Consider the following 24,132-nt stretch of genomic DNA (forward strand, 5'->3'; position numbering starts at 1 on the left):
TTTTTTTTTTTTTTTTGTCTTTTTCAGACATTGTTTAGACTTTATTCTCCAACATTTTTCAAACTTTATTTTTCAGACATTTTTTCCAGACTTTTTTTTCAGACTTTTTTTTCAGACATTTTTTCCAGACTTTTTTTTCAGACATTTTTTTTTTTACCTTTTTCAGACATTGTTTAGACTTTATTCTCCAACATTTTTCCAACTTTATTTTTCAGACTTTTTTTTTTTAGACATTTTTTTAGACTTTTTTCAGATCTTTTTTTTCAGACTTTTTTTTAGACTTTTTTTTCCCAACATTTTTAAACTTTTTTTTCCAACATTTTTAAAACTTTTTTAACAGACATTTTTCAGACTTTATTTTTCAGACATTTTTTTCAGACTTTTTTTCCAGACTTTTTTTTCAGACATTTTTAACAGACTTTATTTTCCAGATTTTTTTTTCAGACATTTTTTCCAGACTTTTTTTTCAGTTTTTTTTTCAGACATTTTTAACAGACTTTTTTTTCTTTTTTTTTTTACCCTTTTCAGACATTGTTCAGACTTTATTCTCCAACATTTGTCAAACTTTATTTTTCAGACTTTATTTTTCAGACATTTTTTTCAGACTTTTTTTCCAGACTTTTTTTTCAGACATTTTTAACAGACTTTATTTTCCAGACTTTTTTTTCAGACATTTTTTCCAGACTTTATTTTTCAGGCTTTTTTTTCAGACATTTTTTCCAGACTTTTTTTTCAGACATTTTTAACAGACTTTTTTTGGGGCATATTTTTCAGACATTTTTTCCAGACTTTTTTTTTTTTTTTTTACCTTTTTCAGACATTGTTTAGACTTTATTCTCCAACATTTTTCAAACTTTATTTTTCATACTTTTTTTTTAGACTTTTTTTCAGACTTTTTTTTGGGACATTTTTTCAGATCTTTTTTTTCAGACTTTTTTTTATTTGTTCTTATCTGGACCTTGAGTCTGCAATAAAGCTTGAATTGATTGAATATGAATGAGATTTTCACTTCTGGAAACCTCACTGTTGTCACTTTGTCACTTTTTTTTTTACGGACATTTTTTCAGACTTTTGTTTTCCAACATTTTTCGAACTTTTTTTTCAGTCTTTTTTTTCAGACATTTTTTCCAGACTTTATTTTTCAGGCTTTTTTTTCAGACATTTTTAACAGACTTTTTTTGGGGCATATTTTTCAGACATTTTTTCCAGACTTTTTTTTTTTTTTTTTTGTCTTTTTCAGACATTGTTTAGACTTTATTCTCCAACATTTTTCAAACTTTTTTTTTCAAACATTTTTTCCAGAACTTTTTTTCAGACATTTTTTCCAGACTTTATTTTTCAGACATTTTTTTCAGATTTTTTTTCCAGACTTTTTTTTCAGACATTTTTAACAGACTTTATTTTCCAGACTTTTTTTTCAGACATTTTTTCCAGACTTTATTTTTCAGACTTTTTTTTCAGACATTTTTTCCAGACTTTTTTTTCAGACATTTTTAACAGACTTTTTTTCCAGACATTTTTAACAGACTTTTTTTTTTTTTTTTTTTTTACCCTTTTCAGACATTGTTCAGACTTTATTCTCCAACATTTGTCAAACTTTATTTTTCAGACTTTATTTTTCAGACATTTTTTTCAGACTTTTTTTCCAGACTTTTTTTTCAGACATTTTTAACAGACTTTATTTTCCAGACTTTTTTTTCAGACATTTTTTCCAGACTTTATTTTTCAGGCTTTTTTTTCAGACATTTTTTCCAGACTTTTTTTCAGACATTTTTTCCAGACTTTTTTTCAGACATTTTTAACAGACTTTTTTTGGGGCATATTTTTCAGACATTTTTTCCAGACTTTTTTTTTTTTTTTTTTTTGTCTTTTTCAGACATTGTTTAGACTTTATTCTCCAACATTTTTCAAACTTTTTTTTTTCAAACATTTTTTCCAGACCTTTTTTTCCGACATTTTTTCCAGACTTTATTTTTCAGACATTTTTTTCAGACTTTTTTTCCAGACTTTTTTTTCAGACATTTTTAACAGACTTTATTTTCCAGACTTTTTTTCAGACATTTTTTCCAGACTTTATTTTTCAGACTTTTTTTTCAGACATTTTTTCCAGACTTTTTTTTCAGACATTTTTAACAGACTTTTTTTTCAGACATTTTTAACAGACTTTTTTTGGGGCATATTTTTCAGACATTTTTTCCAGACTTTTTTTTTTTTTTTTATCTTTTTCAGACATTGTTTAGACTTTATTCTCCAACATTTTTCAAACTTTATTTTTCAGACATTTTTTCCAGACTTTTTTTTCAGACTTTTTTTTCAGACATTTTTTCCAGACTTTTTTTGGGGCATATTTTTCAGACATTTTTTCCAGACTTTTTTTTTTTTTTTTACCTTTTTCAGACATTGTTTAGACTTTATTCTCCAACATTTTTCAAACTTTATTTTTCAGACTCTTTTTTGGGACATTTTTTCAGATCTTTTTTTTCAGACTTTTTTTTATTTGTTCTTATCTGGACCTTGAGTCTGCAATAAAGCTTGAATTGATTGAATATGAATGAGATTTTCACTTCTGGAAACCTCACTGTTGTCACTTTGTCACTTTTTTTTTTACGGACATTTTTGCAGACTTTTGTTTTCCAACATTTTTCGAACTTTTTTTCCAGACTTTTTTTGGGACATTTTTCAGACTTTTTTTTCTTTTTTTTTTTACCTTTTTCCGACATTGTTTAGACTTTATTTTCCAACATTTTTCAAACTTTATTTTTCAGACTTTTTTTTTCAGACTTTTTTAACAGACTTTTTTAACAGACATTTTTGACACTTTTTTTTTTTTTTGTCTTTTTGTCTTTTTCAGACATTGTTTAGACTTTATTCTCCAACATTTTTCAAACTTTATTTTTCAGACTTTTTTTTCAAACATTTTTTCCAGACTTTTTTTTCAGACATTTTTTCCAGACTTTTTTTTCAGACATTTTTTCCAGACTTTATTTTTCAGACTTTTTTTTCAGCCATTTTTTCCAGACTTTTTTTTCAGACATTTTTTCCAGACTTTTTTTTCAGACATTTTTTCCAGACTATTTTTTTTTTTTTTTTACCTTTTTCAGACATTGTTTAGACTTTATTCTCCAACATTTTTCAAACTTTATTTTTCAGACTTTTTTTTTTAGACTTTTTTTCAGACTTTTTTTGGGGACATTTTTTCAGATCTTTTTTTTCAGACTTTTTTTGTCCGACATTTTTCAGATCTTTTTTTTCAGACTTTTTTTTAGACTTTTTTTTCCCAACATTTTTAAACTTTTTTTTCCAACATTTTTAAAACTTTTTTAACAGACATTTTTCAGACTTTATTTTTCAGACATTTTTTTCAGACTTTTTTTCCAGACTTTTTTTTCAGACATTTTTAACAGACTTTATTTTCCAGATTTTTTTTTCAGACATTTTTTCCAGACTTTTTTTTCAGTTTTTTTTTCAGACATTTTTAACAGACTTTTTTTTCTTTTTTTTTTTACCCTTTTCAGACATTGTTCAGACTTTATTCTCCAACATTTGTCAAACTTTATTTTTCAGACTTTATTTTTCAGACATTTTTTTCAGACTTTTTTTCCAGACTTTTTTTTCAGACATTTTTAACAGACTTTATTTTCCAGACTTTTTTTTCAGACATTTTTTCCAGACTTTATTTTTCAGGCTTTTTTTTCAGACATTTTTTCCAGACTTTTTTTTCAGACATTTTTAACAGACTTTTTTTGGGGCATATTTTTCAGACATTTTTTCCAGACTTTTTTTTTTTTTTTTTTACCTTTTTCAGACATTGTTTAGACTTTATTCTCCAACATTTTTCAAACTTTATTTTTCATACTTTTTTTTTAGACTTTTTTTCAGACTTTTTTTTGGGACATTTTTTCAGATCTTTTTTTTCAGACTTTTTTTTATTTGTTCTTATCTGGACCTTGAGTCTGCAATAAAGCTTGAATTGATTGAATATGAATGAGATTTTCACTTCTGGAAACCTCACTGTTGTCACTTTGTCACTTTTTTTTTTACGGACATTTTTTCAGACTTTTGTTTTCCAACATTTTTCGAACTTTTTTTTCAGTCTTTTTTTTCAGACATTTTTTCCAGACTTTATTTTTCAGGCTTTTTTTTCAGACATTTTTAACAGACTTTTTTTGGGGCATATTTTTCAGACATTTTTTCCAGACTTTTTTTTTTTTTTTTTTTGTCTTTTTCAGACATTGTTTAGACTTTATTCTCCAACATTTTTCAAACTTTTTTTTTCAAACATTTTTTCCAGAACTTTTTTTCAGACATTTTTTCCAGACTTTATTTTTCAGACATTTTTTTCAGATTTTTTTTCCAGACTTTTTTTTCAGACATTTTTAACAGACTTTATTTTCCAGACTTTTTTTTCAGACATTTTTTCCAGACTTTATTTTTCAGACTTTTTTTTCAGACATTTTTTCCAGACTTTTTTTTCAGACATTTTTAACAGACTTTTTTTCCAGACATTTTTAACAGACTTTTTTTTTTTTTTTTTTTTACCCTTTTCAGACATTGTTCAGACTTTATTCTCCAACATTTGTCAAACTTTATTTTTCAGACTTTATTTTTCAGACATTTTTTTCAGACTTTTTTTCCAGACTTTTTTTTCAGACATTTTTAACAGACTTTATTTTCCAGACTTTTTTTTCAGACATTTTTTCCAGACTTTATTTTTCAGGCTTTTTTTTCAGACATTTTTTCCAGACTTTTTTTCAGACATTTTTTCCAGACTTTTTTTCAGACATTTTTAACAGACTTTTTTTGGGGCATATTTTTCAGACATTTTTTCCAGACTTTTTTTTTTTTTTTTTTTGTCTTTTTCAGACATTGTTTAGACTTTATTCTCCAACATTTTTCAAACTTTTTTTTTTCAAACATTTTTTCCAGACCTTTTTTTCCGACATTTTTTCCAGACTTTATTTTTCAGACATTTTTTTCAGACTTTTTTTCCAGACTTTTTTTTCAGACATTTTTAACAGACTTTATTTTCCAGACTTTTTTTCAGACATTTTTTCCAGACTTTATTTTTCAGACTTTTTTTTCAGACATTTTTTCCAGACTTTTTTTTCAGACATTTTTAACAGACTTTTTTTTCAGACATTTTTAACAGACTTTTTTTGGGGCATATTTTTCAGACATTTTTTACAGACTTTTTTTTTTTTTTTTATCTTTTTCAGACATTGTTTAGACTTTATTCTCCAACATTTTTCAAACTTTATTTTTCAGACATTTTTTCCAGACTTTTTTTTCAGACTTTTTTTTCAGACATTTTTTCCAGACTTTTTTTGGGGCATATTTTTCAGACATTTTTTCCAGACTTTTTTTTTTTTTTTTTACCTTTTTCAGACATTGTTTAGACTTTATTCTCCAACATTTTTCAAACTTTATTTTTCAGACTCTTTTTTGGGACATTTTTTCAGATCTTTTTTTTCAGACTTTTTTTTATTTGTTCTTATCTGGACCTTGAGTCTGCAATAAAGCTTGAATTGATTGAATATGAATGAGATTTTCACTTCTGGAAACCTCACTGTTGTCACTTTGTCACTTTTTTTTTTACGGACATTTTTGCAGACTTTTGTTTTCCAACATTTTTCGAACTTTTTTTCCAGACTTTTTTTGGGACATTTTTCAGACTTTTTTTTCTTTTTTTTTTTACCTTTTTCCGACATTGTTTAGACTTTATTTTCCAACATTTTTCAAACTTTATTTTTCAGACTTTTTTTTTCAGACTTTTTTAACAGACTTTTTTAACAGACATTTTTGACACTTTTTTTTTTTTTGTCTTTTTGTCTTTTTCAGACATTGTTTAGACTTTATTCTCCAACATTTTTCAAACTTTATTTTTCAGACTTTTTTTTCAAACATTTTTTCCAGACTTTTTTTTCAGACATTTTTTCCAGACTTTTTTTTCAGACATTTTTTCCAGACTTTATTTTTCAGACTTTTTTTTCAGCCATTTTTTCCAGACTTTTTTTTCAGACATTTTTTCCAGACTTTTTTTTCAGACATTTTTTCCAGACTATTTTTTTTTTTTTTTTTACCTTTTTCAGACATTGTTTAGACTTTATTCTCCAACATTTTTCAAACTTTATTTTTCAGACTTTTTTTTTTTAGACTTTTTTTCAGACTTTTTTTGGGGACATTTTTTCAGATCTTTTTTTTCAGACTTTTTTTGTCCGACATTTTTCAGATCTTTTTTTTAAGACTTTTTTTTTCCCAACATTTTTCAAACTTTTTTTTCAGACATTTTTCAGTCTTTTTTTCCAGCATTTTTCAAACTTTATTTGTCAGACTTTTAGTAACTTGCACACTTTGCCTATGTATATATCTTGCACACTTTGCTAATGTATATAGTATGTTATTGCACACTTGCTAATGTATATAGTGTGTTATTCTATGTTTATAATTTAGATTTTTTTTATGCTAGTTGTAGTAGTCATGTATATTTATAGTGTATTTCAATATTCTATCTATCTATCTATCTATCTATCTATCTATCTATCCATATATCTATCTATCTATCTATCCATCTATCCATCCATCCATCCATCTATCTATCCATCTATCTATCTATCTATCTATCTATCTATCTATCTATCTATCTAGCTATCTATCTATCTATCTATCTATCCATATATCTATATATCTATCTATCTATCCATCTATCCATCTATCCATCTATCCATCTATCCATCCATCCATCCATCCATCCATCTATCTATCTAAAAAGCCTGTTGACGTTTCCCGTCTCCTTATTGGCTGTCCCTGCAGTCACAGATTAGATTGACAGCTCCCTGAGCCAATCACAGCCCTCGGTGCCGTTGTTAGTGGGCGTGGCTCCCCTCCCCTCGTCCCTCTGGTCTGTTCCGTCCATTGCAGCTCGTCGTCACTACCAGCCTCCTCCACCATCATCCTCCTTTATAACCGGGACAACATGGCTACTGCAGCGAGCCGCTACTACAGCGAAGACGGCAGGGCAACCAAACGACAGAAAACCGACGGAATGGCCACGGTGAGTCGCGGTTTGCAGTTGCAGATGAGTGAAAGTGACGTAATGTCAGTTTGTGGTTCAGTTTAATTCATTTGTTGGGAGAATAAACGCGTCTCGACGCGTCACAGGTCATAAATCTAGCTAGCTTTGTGCTAACGGCTGTCTTCTTTTTATCCGCTTTATCTGGTTTATTACATTATATTATATATTATATATATATATGATATTAATATTAAACATTAACTGAGCTGTTACCTGTGTAGTGTTGTCTGAATGGGGTCGTTTGAGGCGGTTTAAACCGGCTGGGCCTCTCCTGATCCCGCTTTGTTCTAGAACTGTTAACGGTTAGCCTGGTGCTAGCCGCGAGCTAACTGTGAGCTAACTGTAAGCTAACAGTTAGCTAGCCAGGAGCTAACTGTGGAGCTACCCGGGTGCTAACTGTGAAGCTAACTGTGAAGCTAACTGTGAAGCTAACTGTGAAGCTAACTGTGAAGCTAACTGTGAAGCTAGCTGTGAAGCTAACTGTGAAGCTAGCTGTGAAGCTAACTGTGAAGCTAGCTGTGAAGCTAACTGTGAAGCTAGCTGTGAAGCTAACTGTGGAGCTACCCGGGTGCTAACTGTGAAGCTAGCTGTGAAGCTAACTGTGAAGCTACACAGATCACTGTGCAATAATTATATAATTATCTGACGGACACTTTGAGCAATAATCTGGCAAAACTGTCATCTCATCAATATACATATTGTATTTTTATATTGTATTATCTTTTATATTGCACTCTCTTTTTTTATTATATTATCTTTTATTAGCTCCTATGGGATTGTCACAATCTGATTTAGTTGTAACACACAATGACAATAAAGGGCTTAAATCAATATTAGGTCAAATTAGCACAACCATATAGATGAGTAAAATGCAACCTACACATTAATGCAGCGGTAAAAGTATCCAAAAAACATCAGATGTAACAGTATAACACTGACAGAGAGCATTTTACTGCAAAATGCTACTTATACTATTGATATATAATTTATATTTTGCTGATACTTTTACTTATAATGGAGTATTTTCACAGAGTGGTATTAGTATGCATACTTCTTCTACATCTGCATAGGTGTGCAACACATCATTTGCACAAGAAACAATTCAGAGAGAGTTGGTTGCCTCTTTGTTTCTGTATTAGCCTTAAAAACAGCATGCTGCTCAGTTGTGGGAAAGGACACTTAATAACCGCGTTTTGTTTTAATGTTTAATTTAATACACTTTTCTAAAACCGTAACGAAGTACTGGGTTAAGCTTGCATGCACACACACTATTATGTTACCCAACATGGATTAACGGCTGATGCTGCCCTGTCTGGTTAATACAATGTTAAGCTAACAGTGAGTTAACTGTGTAGCTACACATTGCATTAATCAGACAGGGCAGCATCGGAATAGCTGTTAACCCATGTTGGGTAACATTATAGTGTGTGTGCATGCCAGTTTAATCAAACCAGTACTTAGTTACTGTTTTAGAAGGGTGTATTAAATTAAACATTAAAACAATACGCGGTTAGCATGCTGTTTTTAAGGCTAATACAGAAAGACTACTACAGAGTAGTCATCCTGAATCTATTGGCTCTCTCTGAATTGTGCAAATTATGTGTTTGCACAGATTCACATCTTTTGATGTCAGAGGTCAAGGGAGCCCTTTGAAAAACTTATGTATTTTATTTATCTTGTCTTGGATTCTCATTTTTTACTTCATACATTTTGTAGTAGCATTGTTGGAGGGAGCCTGAGAACAAGAATGTCATTGCCAACGTGTGCTTGTGACAAAATGCTAATGCTAAATGTGATATAATACAAATTGTAAGAAATGGCAGAAGGTAGTTCAAGACACACAACAAGATCGCAGCTGAGAAGGCTGTGTGTACTTGTGTGTACTTCAGATAAGATGAGTAAATATTCAGATAAGATGAGTAAATATTCACACTGATTGCTAATTTTCTGTTTTCTTCAACATAGGGATACGAAGATCCACACAAGACCCTTCCGTCTGTGGTGGTGCACGTCCGGGGGCTGGTGGATGGTGTTACAGAGGCTGACCTTGTGGAGGCCTTGCAAGAATTTGGAGCCATCAGGTAGAGAAAGAGAACCACTTAATTTGTGTTGAAAACATGTTTAAAAAATGCCTGCCTACATGCAGCAAATACATCCATGGGTTTAGTTAGGTGGCAACTTGTTACCTTTTACCTGCAAGATATGAAGTTTCAAGTAAAATTGACAAGCAACTAGCTGCAAATGTAACCCAGTTGAGTTCACGGAATCTGTCTTTTCGTTTAACCCCCTATTTATTGCTTTTGTTTTCAAGCTATGTGGTGGTGATGCCCAAGAAGCGCCAGGCACTGGTTGAGTATGAAGACATGAACGGATCATCCACAGCCGTAACCTACGCCGCAGACAACCAGGTTTACATCGCCGGCCACCCAGCCTTTATCAACTACTCCACCAGCCAGAAGATCTCCAGACCGGGAGACTCTGATGACTCCAGAAGTGTTAACAATGTTCTTCTGCTCACCATCATGAACCCCATCTACCCCATCACTACGGTAAATGCAAAGATTTAGGATAAATAATAAATAATAATAAATAATTATTAGACATGTGTATAAAACAAACGTTTGTATATACAATGACTTTTTGCGAAGTACCCGTATGTGATGGTCTGATGTACTCCTGACTTAACTTGAAGTATTCTCAGCAAACTAAATACCGACACCTCCTTTATACCTCTGTTATAGTTTGCATGTTAAACCGAGATCAGATTTACATAAGCTACAGTGTTGTTGTGATCACGTTGTTTTAACATTTGCATCTGATTAGTATTTATATAGTTTATTTTTAACCTGGTACATTTTCACAGGATGTCCTCTACACTATCTGCAACAACTGCGGGCCTGTCCAGAGAATTGTCATCTTCAGGAAGAACGGCGTCCAGGCGATGGTTGAATATCCTTTTCCATGGGTGCTATCTGACAGGGGGCACAATCTGATTGTTGACCACCAGTTTGTTTACAAAAATAACATTGGAATTTTCTGCAAGTTGTAACAAGAATTAACAGAATAGGGGTTGGTGTAGTTTTATTTCAGGAACTTGTCTGGTGTGTCAGTTTTGTGGTACAACCAAACAAACCGGTTCAGTCAAGGTGAATTAGTGATTGGCTGACGGTGACTGTCATCATCAGGAGGCACATGCATAATTTTTTTTGCAGGTGCTGGGTACAAAAAGATACCTGCACACTGCTCTTCCTCAGCTAAAGTACCCGATGAAGAACATTTGTGTTCGAAACTTTGAATCAGAAAGATCTTTATTGTCCTTATACTTGGGTACAATGATATTTTGCAGGCTTCCCCCGATGTCATTGAAAAATATATATATAAAGGCAGTAATAAAAACAGTAGTAGCAGCATAAAAATAGAAGGCACTAGTTAAATTAAATTTACACATTTACAAAAGTACAGATTTACGGAGGTCTATGTTTATACTTGTCTTGTCCTTAACTCTGTCATTACATTCGACTCTGTGCAAAGCGCCCAGCGGGCCAAGGCATCTCTTAATGGAGCAGACATCTACTCCGGCTGCTGCACGCTGAAGATTGAGTACGCCAAGGTAAAGCTGCAAAACACAAAGCACAGCCAGTGTTCCTAGACAACATTGGTGTGGTGGACACAGAACAACATGAACAATGCACAATATGATGCAAACCAACACTATAGCCCTGCTGGTTGACATAACGCCTCATTAAGTTAACACAAAGGTGCAATAAACTGCAGCTTATAGAGTGCTCCAGGGATGAAGTATTTTTGTAGGCCAACCAAGAAGTCAGCATCGCCCTTGTTCCCTCCACAAAAAGCCAATGGGATTTTTCCATTGGCTTTTGGATTATTGCAGAAAATAAGCTCTGTGGCAAACACACGTTTTGTTCAGCAAGATAATCCTCACATATGAACCACCACTTTTATGATTTTTTTGAAGTATGAATGCAATCGCCAGAAGTAAAAAGCTAACGTTGGGCTATAAACGAGTTACATCACGGCCGCATGAGAGCGAGTATACACAACGACTCGGCGTGATGACGTTTACTAGTCTCATTTAGCCACTTGTTAGCAACCGTCTTTTTTAAGACGCATAAAGGCTTTAAAATTCACAAGTGGGATATTTGTTGATGCATTTTATGTCATCGAACAAAACATTAAAATCTCTTCAGCGTGTGTTAACCACAGACCTTATTTCAAGCATCTAACTAAAAAAAACCACTGACTTCCAGACGAGGGAATCGGAAGTGCAAAAAAAATGTAATAAATAATTCCTGACATTGACTGATATATTTGACTTCAGGATATTTCTGACTACATACATGCTGAAAATCAAACATTTTTACTGTACTTTGATATTTTCCAAAGTAAAAAGTCCCTAGAAGTTCATGATTCAACTTTTTCCCATGGTCTAGTGTTAAAAAAGTTAACAAAAATCCCAATAAATCGTAATATCGAATCACAATACTTACCTATCGCAATACATATCGAAGCAGGTTTTCATCTGCACGATATGCAACCTGCCTAATAGAGGATGAACATACCGTGTGCATAACTATCTAAATGTTATATGCTTGTATTCATATAAATTGTGTCTCCTCAGCCCACTCGCCTGAATGTGTTCAAGAATGACCAAGACACCTGGGACTACACAAATCCCAATCTAGGAGGCACAGGTAAAACATGAGACACACTCCCAAGCATTTAGCGAGCGCCACACGCTTTGTAGCTCAGAAGCCTGATACTGTTAAGCATCTTTGCTGTCACTGTGGGGAGTTTCAGCAACACCCTTCATTGATAATGCTACTAAATAGATTGTGTAAATTGTGTCCAATATACTAATGCATAGTATTTTTTGGGAAGATCTTCTGTGGCATTATGACTGAAGTGTTGCTTTGGGTCTTACTCTAACACTTCTCATTTGAATAATATTCAGGTTAGATTACTCACAACAATTCAGCTGTAGAAACCTGTGAAAATTAGTGGGCATCAATCATTTTAGCGTGAGATCAGAAATGTGAAATGAATGCCCACAATTCCTGGTAAAAATGTTGAAGAGCACCGCTGTGGCGGGAATGGCAGGAACACATTTGCAGACAGAAAGACGACATTAATCGCAACAGGGCTGTACAGAGTGACATATGTCTGTGCGGTGAATGAAATGGCCGCAGTAGCAGCCATAAGATGCGTGTTTGAGGCAGAACTATTCTACTTGGTAGTTGTAGTAAATTGAGCGATTTGGCTGCGTGGAGTCCGTACATCTGTGCCGCCGCCGCAGCAAAAGGAAATAATCACAAATGACAAAAATTGGTAGTTACTGGATGTTGCGTCAAGTACGACAACTGCATGGAAGAGGGAGTGAGACGCCGCCTGTGTCTACGAGACTAGATTATCATATTATTTTTAAAAATGCTGCAACCTAAAAATAACAAGTTGTGTTAATGCGTTAAAGAAATTAGTGGCGTTAAAACAAATTTGCGGTAACGCGTTATCACTTATCAAACTTTGACAGCCCTACTCAAAATGTATTTTTAGTTCTTTAGAGTTGCTGTTAAGGTAGCAGAGAGTGTCAAATATCTATTCTTTAAAAAGGATAAATGAGATACTTTGACATGGGAGTTCCGGTGTAGACGGGTTTTCCGCTGGTTACAAAAGAAGCCCAGAGGCAGAAGACGGAAGCGCCGTTGTCTGATAGGCACGCTGCCGAGTGATGAGGCGTTAATACCTCAAGAATTCCGTCTACATATTTCAGTCATGAAGACAAAAGCCTGTTGTGTGCAAAGTGCTCTTTTAGCCAGCATTTGCTGCTCCTGCCTTCTTTACCACACCTATAATTTACAGTTCAAAATTATAGCACCATTACTAATATTTTCAAGCAACATGTATTTCAACTTTGATGTTAAAGACAGTCACCAGAAACAAATTTCCTTTGCCACCAAGACTGATTCTGGTCTTTTCCACTGTCATCTAACTTCTACCTTAAATTCTCCCACTGTTTTTTTTTAACTTGACCAAAAACAAAATGAAGCACTTCTGGTCACCGAGTCCCACTCGGTGTAGCCAAAATGGGTTTGAAATAACACAGAGTGGTTCTGACTAAAGACCTGTTGGTCGACCTCAGACCGACGGCCTCATATTTAAGTTTCTGAGAAGTGAGTACAGAGGCAAGGACCAGCATCAGTAAACAGCCCATCTGCAGCATCATGTAACTCTTATCTCCTCCTGATAAATGGGTGATCTCAAGCAAGTCCAAAAAAAAACATGCACAGGAGGGAGAGGCAGATACATGCTGACAACATCACCACTCCGCAACCACCATCTCAAGTATCCACTTCTTCAGTGAGGACACAGCCACTATGATACAGAGGGCCAAACGTCCCCTGAGATACAAGGGGACAACCTACAAGACACCACCCATTCAACATGACGATGTAGGACTGATATACAACTCATTCCTCATCGCATTCCAGCACAAGAGCCACGAAGACAACGCACACTTCTAGATGGTGGGGCGTTTTGGGCACTGAGCTACACTTGGGCCCTTCTTCCTTTCTCACCCATTTTGAGACACATTGAAGCAGGCCAAAGCTTGCATCATCTACAACCCCCCCACTGTCTACACCAAACGGAGACTGATACAAGAGAAGACACCCAACAGAAGGTAGTGACAGACATCTGATGCATACTGATAATAACCAGTCGACCAAGATCACATTATGCCTCGGCCCTTCCTGTATTGTTTTGGGCTGCGTTGCTCGTCACGCTTGTCAACACGAAAACAAAAACATTCAAGCAACACACTTGCTGACGGCGTACCAACTGATCCAATAGATGACTCACACCCCCGAACCAAGCTGTAGCCAGCCACACTGGAGTCAACACAGGACAACTGATGAAGACACTGCTGACAACACCATCAAGTACACTCAGGCCCATTTTTTTGGTTTTATGTGTTTCCTCCCACATGGAATTCAGCTTTTCTCTCTTGCTCTTTCTCCTCATCTCTTCCATCTTTTCCTCCCTCTGATTTTCTTACTACATGCATCCCTGTTTAGCTATCCCTTTTTTTTTTTTTTGAGTACATTTTTTTCTTGATATTTTAAAGTCTCTAGAACCTGTGTAACGCCTTCCATGTGATGCAGGTTTGGCAATTTGCGGCTAAGACGAGCCAGCTGAAAATGTGCTCTATGGCAGCCTCAAGGCCTCCCAGTTGGACTATTCCAAAAAGGAACATTAAGGATGGAAAACGCCAGCCAAACGGCCAACCGACCCACCAATGGGAAGTTTCAGCTTGATAAAACCAGGAATCGATCCTGAGGTGGAGAGTTGTTTCCCCAAAAGAGGAAATGGATAAGAGTATGGGATGAAATGAATTGAGTGGTGGAACTACTGCAGCAAATATCTTCCTCCCCACTGTTTGTAAGCATGCAGTAAGTAACTCGAGACCCTCCTCGGAGAACATAACTGCACAGCACCACATGACCCCAAAGCCCAGCACCCAACATCGCCACACAAGACTGATATGACTCCACCTTTTCCCTCATAAAGGCCTTATCTTTCTCCCCAGAAGAGGGTGTTGGTTGGGGTTCTGTCGGAGCCGGCGTTTATAGTGTCACTCAAACCTACTGTATGTCCGTCCATTATGTTTTGTCCCAGGAAATCCCATCTATACGTGGCTCCCTGGACTTTTTTTTGGGGAATTGAATCATGTTTTTAATCTGGAGAAATATTAATTCATGTAGAATGTGTTTGACCCATGACCGACCCTGTTTATTAGAAAGCGAGGAGAGCTTTTCATCCGCTAGCCAGAGTGGATGCAGGTGTCCCAAAATTTACAAGCTGCACACTACACGACTTTCAAAGTCGTCAGAGATCTCTGTACTGTTCACATTACACAACTAGCTGTCTTGTAATCGTGAGTCTTTAAGTCGCGGTTTTCATACTACATGCCTGCCTGGAGATAGGAATCTCTGACCAGCTCCCCAAACTACGTTTTGGCACGAAAACATACGCGACAAATACACATTGCTGATGTTGTTGTTGGCGCATGTGTTTACAAAATAGCCTGTTTCCACACTCCTTTTTTAATCTTTTATTGCTCAAGGTACAACAACTTTGCTCTGTGTTGCATGTGCAGCAAATACAGTAAGTTCCTATTGTTCCAGGCAACTCTTCCTCCACCATATTTAGCATATCTGGAATGTGTCTGTGAGGCGTCGGTCAGCCTCTCGACTTGCATCTTTAAACAGTTCACACATGACACTCGAGCGCCGATATGCGAGGGGAGTTCCAAAAACAGTCGGGGAGCTGAAAATCAGGGCTAAGGTTGTGTAGTGTGAACTAGGCATTAGTTTCCAAATTGCTTTAAAAAATCTGGAAGAGCGTGGTTGGTCACCTGCAGAGGTACCAAGCCATCCGCATTTCATAACCAATTTTTTTCTTATCCTGAAATACTTCCCTAGCTTTGTCATGAGTGGTTTTACTGCCCTCCCCTGACATTTTAACGGGTAATTTCACATTTGCCAAGAAAAAAAATGTACCTTTTTGTTGATTAACCCATCTTCCATTCTGATTGTGTGTGTGACTATTGTGTATCCGTACAGATGGTGATGCAGATGGCAATGGGAGCAGTTCAGGTGTGTGAGCGTACAAACTTTATTTTTTTAAATTTAGCCATGTGTGATGCTTATCCAGAGTGTTTTTTGTTTGATATCCTTAACCCCTTCTCACCTCCTAGATCAGCATCCACCTCCATGTTGGCCATTTCCCTGTGTCACTTTATATGCTAAAAGTTTACCATTGTGGATTAGGGTGTGTTTTAGGGTCAAATCCATACACCCTAATATCAGTCTTGCCATCTCTTACATCCCCACGCCTCCCTTCCCATTTCCCTCCACTAATTCTATTACAGACCAAAGTAAATCAAGATCATTTCAGCTACTTGGTTGATTGTTGTAGCCTGTCTGGAGTGTATGTTTGTGCTGGTATGGCTCTTTATATGCAAGATGAATCAGTCTTGAAATGCATGCATCGGTGTCAAATACTAATTTAAGTCCTTTAAAGGTGCTAAATTTTAAATTCACAGAATATCTATGATTGAGGGATAGCCTCCACTCGGCTCTCAACATGGCAACGGTCGAGCCAAAGAACGTATATTGCAAAGAAGTGAACGTCAATTGTTCGTTCCATTGTAACATCAGCGCCCTGCCGCAGAGCTACGCATCCTCCATTTTGGAGTGAAATCCACTACCAGACGCCAGTAAAACACCCGCCTAAAATACAGCGCAGAAGTAAAACAAAATTATTTCTATTCTATTGTCATATTCTACTAGAATGGCCTGTGTTGAACAATAACATATTTTAAATAATAATGAGCGTTTTCAGTCCAAAATGGCAGCAAAAAAAACACCAGAGTTTCGTTTCTTTCCTTTTCTACACTCTTTGTTTGAGTCAGCTGCTAACAGCACCAACAGTGTTGACAGAGCCAACAGTGTTAACCTGATATTACTCCGCTATATGTTTACAGAGCAAATAGTTGTTTGCAGCTATATTAATGTTCTGAATTTCTAATTTAGCACCTTTTTAATGAATTTCTCTACTTTATATTGTGTGTAATCTGAAGGAGATTTTGGCGTTAAAATGTTGTCATGATATCTTAAATGCTTACGGATCCCGTTGTCATTTAGAAATTGCAGCCAGTCCTGTTTTCTAGTCTCTTCTTGTCATATTTATCTGTCACTTTTTCTTTCTCTACCTTTTTTCCTCTTATTTTGTCTTCGTGTTCTCACAGATGATGTCAATGCCAACCCCAACAAGCGCCAGAGACAGCCTGCTCTGCTGGGCGACCATCCTCCTGAGTACGGTAAGGATCTCAAAGAACGAGAAAACACACTGCGTATAAAAAAAAATACTGTGAAAGTTTAAAAGCACTACAGTTTATTACCTGAAATACACTCTGTAGACAGTGTGAATTATTGTGATGTATTTAGGTTAATCTGAGATTATAAATGGGTCCGCCACACAGCGGCAGTTAAGTGATGCTGTGTCGTCATTTTTAACTGGGACTCTACATATTTATGACCAAATCTTTTTCTCCTAGTAGTGACAAGGTTTTCTAGTAAGGTAGTCGTCTCTTGAGTTGCCCTCGCCTTGTTTGAGAAGTTTATTTTCTGTTCTCATTTGCATTCGTCAGGAGGTGGCTACCATGGCTACGATGAGAGCTACGGTTCTCCGCCCTACGAGGGTCGCCGCATGGGACCACCAATGAGAGGGCGTGGAGGGAGAAACTACGGGCCGGGCTACGGACCACCTCCCCCTCCTCCCGGCGAGTACGGTGGCCACGCCGAGTCTCCAGTTGTCATGTTGTACGGCTTGGACCCTGTCAAGATGAACGCCGACCGTGTCTTCAATATCTTCTGTCTCTATGGCAACGTAGAACGGGTCAGTATCTGATGTGTGTGTCTGTGTTGTGAAGAGGAAGGAGAGGCTGTCCACACAATAATGACATTTAATAGTTTTTATTAGTGCAACGTTTCAATCAGGAAACATCCATATGAAATGCAGACAGTCCCACCTACAGTCACATGATCCAAAATAACACTTTAACTGCCCTAGTTTGTATAAAAATGGGTTTTATGTCAAAGCCCTTATTTCAATCATCTATTTTTGCTGTAAGCAGCAGTCGTCATGCTTCTATGAATAGCTGCACTTGAAATAGTAATGCTTTTAATTTCTCACTTAAACTCAGGCATTATATAACAGGCTGAAGTTCAGGGCTGTTTGCTCTATAAAATGGAGAAAATTGTCGATCAGTGTTTCCCAAAGCCCAAGATGACGTCCTCAAATGTCTTGTTTTGACCACAACTCAAAGATATTCGGTTAACTGTCATAGAGGAGGAAAGAAACCAGAACATTTTCACATTTAAGAAGCTGGATTCAGAGAAATTTGACTTTTTTTTGTCTTAAAAAAAATGACTCACAGATTAATTTAATAGTTGACAACTAATAGATTAATGTTGCAGCTCTACTGAAGTTATCTGCAGGACAAGGACTGTTAAAAAAATTTAACATTTAGACTAAAACATGAGATTATCAACTGAAAATTACCTTTTAGAAAAAAAAGAAAAACGAGTTTTGCTGTGTAACTAAAACATTTAACTTTGAGTGTAACACCCTCGCCTCGAGCCATCATCTCCAACCTGACACTTTGTGTCAACAAACGACTCCCCCATGTCTCTTTAGTGCTCTCATCAATCATTTCTTCCCTCACTCCACAGGTGAAGTTCATGAAGAGTAAGCCTGGGGCTGCCATGGTGGAGATGGGAGACTGCTATGCAGTGGACCGAGCCATCACTCACCTCAACAACAACTTTCTCTTTGGACAGAGACTGAATGTGTGGTGAGTTTCATCCCGTCCAGTTCCAGAAACATCTTTGTTGTCCAGAAGAAGAAAGCCACGATGTAAAGTAGGATGCCTCGAGCATATTAGAAATACTGAAGCCTCGAGCAAATGGGACAATGCTATTCTAGAGAAGTAGTCCGGTCAAACAAACAATTTATTTGAGGGAGGAATGTTAGCTACCTCTCCCCCTGGCTAAGCCTGAGGTGAGAGCTTTGTTGCTATGGCAACAATCTGTTAGAAGGTCAGTTGGCTAAATATTTCAACTGTTTATCCATTACTTTTTGGGCTTTTTGTACCATATTCTTGAATTGTTGCTGAACATATTTAACGGTTCTAATGACTGCTGGATTTATGTTGTTTGCCATTTCAGTTTTTTCTTCCATACTTTGTGTGGTGTTGCTGTTACATCTGCCATTTTTTCTCTTCTGTTAATTGACTTATTTCACCGATAATGCATTGCACAACAGGATATCTAAGTCAGTCTTACATTAGTTCCTCATAGGGAAGCTTTATGCAACAGGTACATTTAAGTGTTTATAGCAAGTCTGACTTTAAGTTATATTTAAGAAAAAGACTAGTTATATTTTTATGAAAATGCAATTTTTAAAATGCATAATCCTCCCTCCCTTCAGCGTGTCCAAGCAGCAAGCCATCGTACCCGGTCAGTGCTATGAGATGGACGACGGCTCGAGTAGTTTCAAGGACTTCCACGGCTCCAGGAACAACCGGTTCACCTCGCCAGAACAGGCGGCAAAAAACCGCATCCAGCACCCGAGCAACGTGTTGCACTTCTTCAACGCCCAGCCAGATGTCACGCCAGAGATTTTCTCTCAGGTCTGTAGAAAGAGGAAATATGGGACATGTGTGTGTTTGTATTGTAGGTTCTGTATTCACACATCACCACCTGCATCGTCTTATTTATTATTCATTAACAAGGCAACGGGAGGAAACCATTCCTCATCCCAGCTGATTGTTTTATTGCATTGGAATATGTGTTTGGTCAATGAAAGTATTTTGAAAATGTTTTAAAAATAACTGTTTCAAGTGTTGACTATCAAAATAAAAGCATTTAAAGAGCTGTTGTGCATGATATTTCCTCATAAATGTTGTTCTTTTACAGATTTGTGATGAGATTGGTGTGAAGAGCCCCGTCAACGTCAAAATGTTCACAGGAAAAAGTAAGCTGATCATGCTTATTGAGATATATGTTTGTTTGTTTTTAACTCTTGAAATGCACTTGTATGTAGAGATATTTCTGTATCTGGAACGTGTGGTGTAACTGATCCCTCTAACCACCAGGTGGTGCAGCTCCCAGTGACCGCAGTGCTTCAGGTCTGCTAGAGTGGGAGTCCATCAATGATGCCATGGAGGCTTTGGCTATGATGAACCACTACCAGATGAAAAACGCAGGTAAGACGCTGAAATTGTTCCCGTGAACCTTTGTGATGCAGGAGATTCAGACTGAAAACAGCCCAGCGTTAAAAGGGGACATATCATGAAGAACTCACTTTTTCAGTGCTTGTGCTCATCAACAATACAAACTGTGAAATCAGACAATCCAGTCAGTTTTTTGTGGGCTGTGATTCAACATGTCATTCAGATTTGGCTCTCCTTCCTATGTCACATGCACACTCATTAGAATATACCGCACACAGTTTGAGATCTACCTTTGCAAAAGTTGCACCATATTTTTCTCTGAAGCCGACTGAGCTTAAAGAAACAGGGTGAATACAGGTATATTCAGATAGACAGTATGAGAAAAATGAGTTTTGAACAGGTTTTTCAGGATTTCAGGTTTTTTTCTAACAACTATAATTGACAGCAAGTTTCCAGATTAATTTATAATTCACCACCATCCCCAAGTCAGTGTAAACCATCAAATTCTAAATGTTAACTTTGTACTTTGTTACTGTCGTCTATAGCGGTTATTTGTATAAAAATACACCATTCAAATGATGAGGAAATAGCCTACTTTATTGTATTTTTTATTTGAATACATTGATTTAAAAAAATGTTTGGCATGCGTAGTTTTAATTATTAGGGCTGTCAATCGAGATTAATCACAGTTTTTATCTGTTCAAAATGTACGTTCAATTTTATATTTAACGTACATTACGTTAAACATTAATTTATGTATATATTTATTATTGTAAATCAATTAACAACACAAAACAATGACAATTATTGTCCAGAAACCCTCAGGTACTACATTCAGCATAAAAAATCTGCTCAAATCATATCAAAAGAAAATGGGCATGTCTGTAAAGGGGAGACTCGCGGGTACCCATAGAACCCATTTTCATTTACATATCTGGAGGTCAGAGGTCAAGGGACCCCTTTGAAAATGGCCATGACAGTTTTTTTCTAGCCAAAATTTAGCTCAAGTTCGGAGCGTTATTTAACCTCCTTCTACAAGCTAGTATGACGCAACAACCTCCAGAACATTGATTGCGTTAAAGAAATCAATGGCTAATTCTAGTTTCATACCAGTATCTTCACTTCTAGCTTTAAAACTGAGCCGCTACAACTTCCACAAGATGTGGTAAAGAAATTAGGGAAGTTTAAAAAAAAAAAAAGTTGTTAACTTTGACAGCCCTACTAATTATATATTCTATAAGCTGCTTAGAGCTATTGTTAGAAAGGGAACTGTGACCTGTTTAACTTCCTAATATCTATTTTATATGTCTGTGATAACATCTCCTTCAAACAACTGGATTTCTGTTACTCACCATAAAACTAAATTTTACAAGATTACATCTGAACACATCATGATAACGTTGGAATTCACCTTCACCCAATAATTAAATTTTTACTGAATCAAGCCTGAACACATCCAAATGTCAATCAACGGCTAGTTAACGTTAGCTGTTAGCAGCACAGTCCTGCACGCAGCTAACGTTAACTAGCTCTGGTCCTGCCGATTTCAAAACAGATTTGTTGTTTACAATGTAGCATTCAGCGTAAATAGATAAACACATTTTCTATCGTCCCCATCAGTCCCGATCCCTCACGATACCTGCGGTGCTGTAGAAAAAGTCGTGACATACCCAGTAAGAGGTAAACGCTGGTTAGAGGAAGTCTGATTCATTTCATGGGTCACGTTTCTTGTTGCCTAATTTTGAGCCTCTTCTCTCTCTCTTTCCAGCTGGTCCGTACCCGTACACCCTCAAACTGTGCTTCTCCACCGTTCAGCACGCCAACTGAGCGCACCCTTGTAGCCAGTAAGACGAAGATTGGTTCACCATTCCCATATTCACATGTACTTAGACTAGGACTGCTGACAACACACCCTGGAGAAATTTGACTTTCTAAAACCCCTCAAACACTGTGAATGAAATAATACACTTTCACAATGAGATTGATCCCTAAAGTGCAAACTCCTCATATTTGGTATTTTAAGCAGATCTAACAAATGCTAACGGGCATCTAAAGTTTTGATATTCATGCCCCAGATGTGGTCCATAGTATCAGTACTTTTGTGTCTTCAATATTAAGTTGTCCTTTTTACTTTTTGTAATATGCTTATACAGTAACCTGACATGTGAGAAAGTGTGTTTCAGAGAATTGGTTTTATGCTCAGGTGGTTCAGAGGCAGTGGACAACATGGTTTTGTAAAAGAGTTGTCTTTTGGACTTTTATTATTATAGCTCACTTTTTTCTTCTTTTTTTTTTTAATTGCTACCTATTCAGTTCTGCGTCTCCGTGTCAGTTGGATTGTTTTGTTCTAAGAAAATAAAAATAAAAAATCAATTTAAAGTTGAGTTCCAATGTTTTTAGTACATTTTGAACGTTTTTCAGACTCATTCTCAGCACTGAATGGAAAACAAAGTTTAGTTTATCTGGAGGAGAACGTAAGCCACGGTATTTAATGGTTGGCTATAGGATGTCCATAATTAACCGTTAAACGACATTAAGCTTTTTAACCGATTAACGCTATCGGTTAAAAGAGATGTTAATAATTAACTCAAAATCTGAGCGGCTTAGAGCGGCTCGTCACTTTAAGGAGAAAAGCTGGTCCACCTTAACAGCCCACCTTAAGAGGCAGAACTGGAGTTGCAGGATATAGGAAGTCGGCTCCTGTCTCTGGCTCGCTTGAGCGGAGTTGTAGTTTCGTAGCATTTATTCACCGACAAATAAACTGTACACACACTGCTACACCTACGTTCACAGCTATAACGTCACCGCCAACACACACACTCTGTCTTTTGGAAACTCGCTAAAGTTACGCAGACTACGTGTGCGGCGGCGAGCACGAAGCCTCCGGCAATGCTAGAGCTGCTAACGTAGCACAAATACACACACTGTTTGTTGGACACTCGCTAAAGTTACGCCGGGAGACACACAGCTGACAACCTGCTAAACTAAACTAAATGTGCGGTGGAGACTTTTACTGGGGAAGTGGCTGCATGTCCAGGACACTACGCGCAGCATCAGAGCTGCTTTTCCTGAAATTTTCTATATACTATACTATGACTTTTTTTCATGAAATTTAACGACATACTATATGACTTTTTTTGACACACTATGATTTTTTTCATAAAAGTTTTCGAGATACTATACTATGACTTTTTTTTTTTTATGACTTTTTTCCTGACATTTTTCGACAAACTATGCGATGACTTTATTTGTGAATTTTTTCGACATACTTTTTTTTACTGACTTTTATTTCTGACATTTTTCGACATAATATACTATGGCTTTTTCTGACATTTTTTTAACAGAGTACACTGCCTTTTTTTTTTACGAAATTTTTCGACATACTATACTGACTTTTTTTCATGAAATTTTACGACATACTATACTGACTTTTTTTTCATGAAATTGTTCGACAAACTATACTGACTTTTTTTTCATGAAATTTTACGACATACTATACTACGACTTTTTTTCATGAAATGTTCGACATACTATACTATGACTTTACTTTATGAAATTTTACGACATACTATGACATTTTTTTCATACATTTTTTAACCGAGTACACTGACTTTTTTTTTACGAAATTCTTCGACATACTATACTGACTTTTTTCGAGAATTTTTTCAACATACTATACTATGATTTTTTACACCAAATTTTTCGACATACTTTACTATGACTTTTTTTTCATGACATCTTGACTATACTGACTTTTTTTTCATGACATTTTTCGACATACTATGCTATGACTTGTTTTCATGACATTTTTCGACATACTATATGATTTTTTTACACAACTTTTTTCGACATACTATACTATGACTTTTTTTTCATGACATTTTTCGACAGACTATTCTGACTTTTTCATGAAATGTTCGACATACTATACTATGACTTTTTTTTAATTACTTTTTTTTCTGAAATTTTTCGACATACTATACTATGACTTTTTCACAAAATTTTCGATATACTATACTATGACTTTTTGTAATGAAACTTTTGGACCTACTGTACTATGACTTTTTTTTCATGACATGTTTCGACATAATATACTATGACTTTTTTTCATTAAATTTTTCAACATACTATGGTATGATTTTCTTCATAAAAGTTTTCGACATAATATACTATGATTTTTTTCATAAAAGTTTGCGACATACTGTACTATGACTTTTTTTTTTATGACTTTCTTCCTGAAATTTTT

The 24,132-nt window shown here is 35.7% G+C and overlaps 1 protein-coding gene across 2 annotated transcripts; it reads left to right on the forward strand.

Moving 5' to 3' along the window:
* The first annotated feature begins 6,895 nt into the window (after positions 1–6,895).
* LOC119491309 (heterogeneous nuclear ribonucleoprotein L-like) lies at positions 6,896–22,265 on the forward strand. Of its 2 annotated transcripts, XM_037775200.1 has the most exons (15): positions 6,896–7,051; positions 9,038–9,153; positions 9,384–9,621; positions 9,936–10,021; positions 10,586–10,682; positions 11,712–11,784; positions 15,712–15,744; positions 16,899–16,970; positions 17,301–17,548; positions 18,385–18,506; positions 19,142–19,343; positions 19,630–19,687; positions 19,809–19,919; positions 21,507–21,566; positions 21,655–22,265. In XM_037775200.1, the coding sequence occupies exons 1-15, from the start codon at positions 6,974–6,976 to the stop codon at positions 21,711–21,713; spliced, it is 1,653 nt and encodes a 550-aa protein (XP_037631128.1). In that variant the 5' UTR covers positions 6,896–6,973; the 3' UTR covers positions 21,714–22,265. The 2 variants fall into 2 exon arrangements, with proteins under 2 accessions (XP_037631128.1, XP_037631129.1); XM_037775201.1 differs by lacking the exon at positions 21,507–21,566 and having other exon boundaries at positions 6,974–7,051.
* Positions 22,266–24,132: the final 1,867 nt, after the last annotated feature.

The sequence above is a fragment of the Sebastes umbrosus genome, chromosome 7 (genome assembly GCF_015220745.1).
Source record: "Sebastes umbrosus isolate fSebUmb1 chromosome 7, fSebUmb1.pri, whole genome shotgun sequence".
In the NCBI taxonomy this organism is placed as follows: Eukaryota; Metazoa; Chordata; class Actinopteri; order Perciformes; family Sebastidae; genus Sebastes; species Sebastes umbrosus.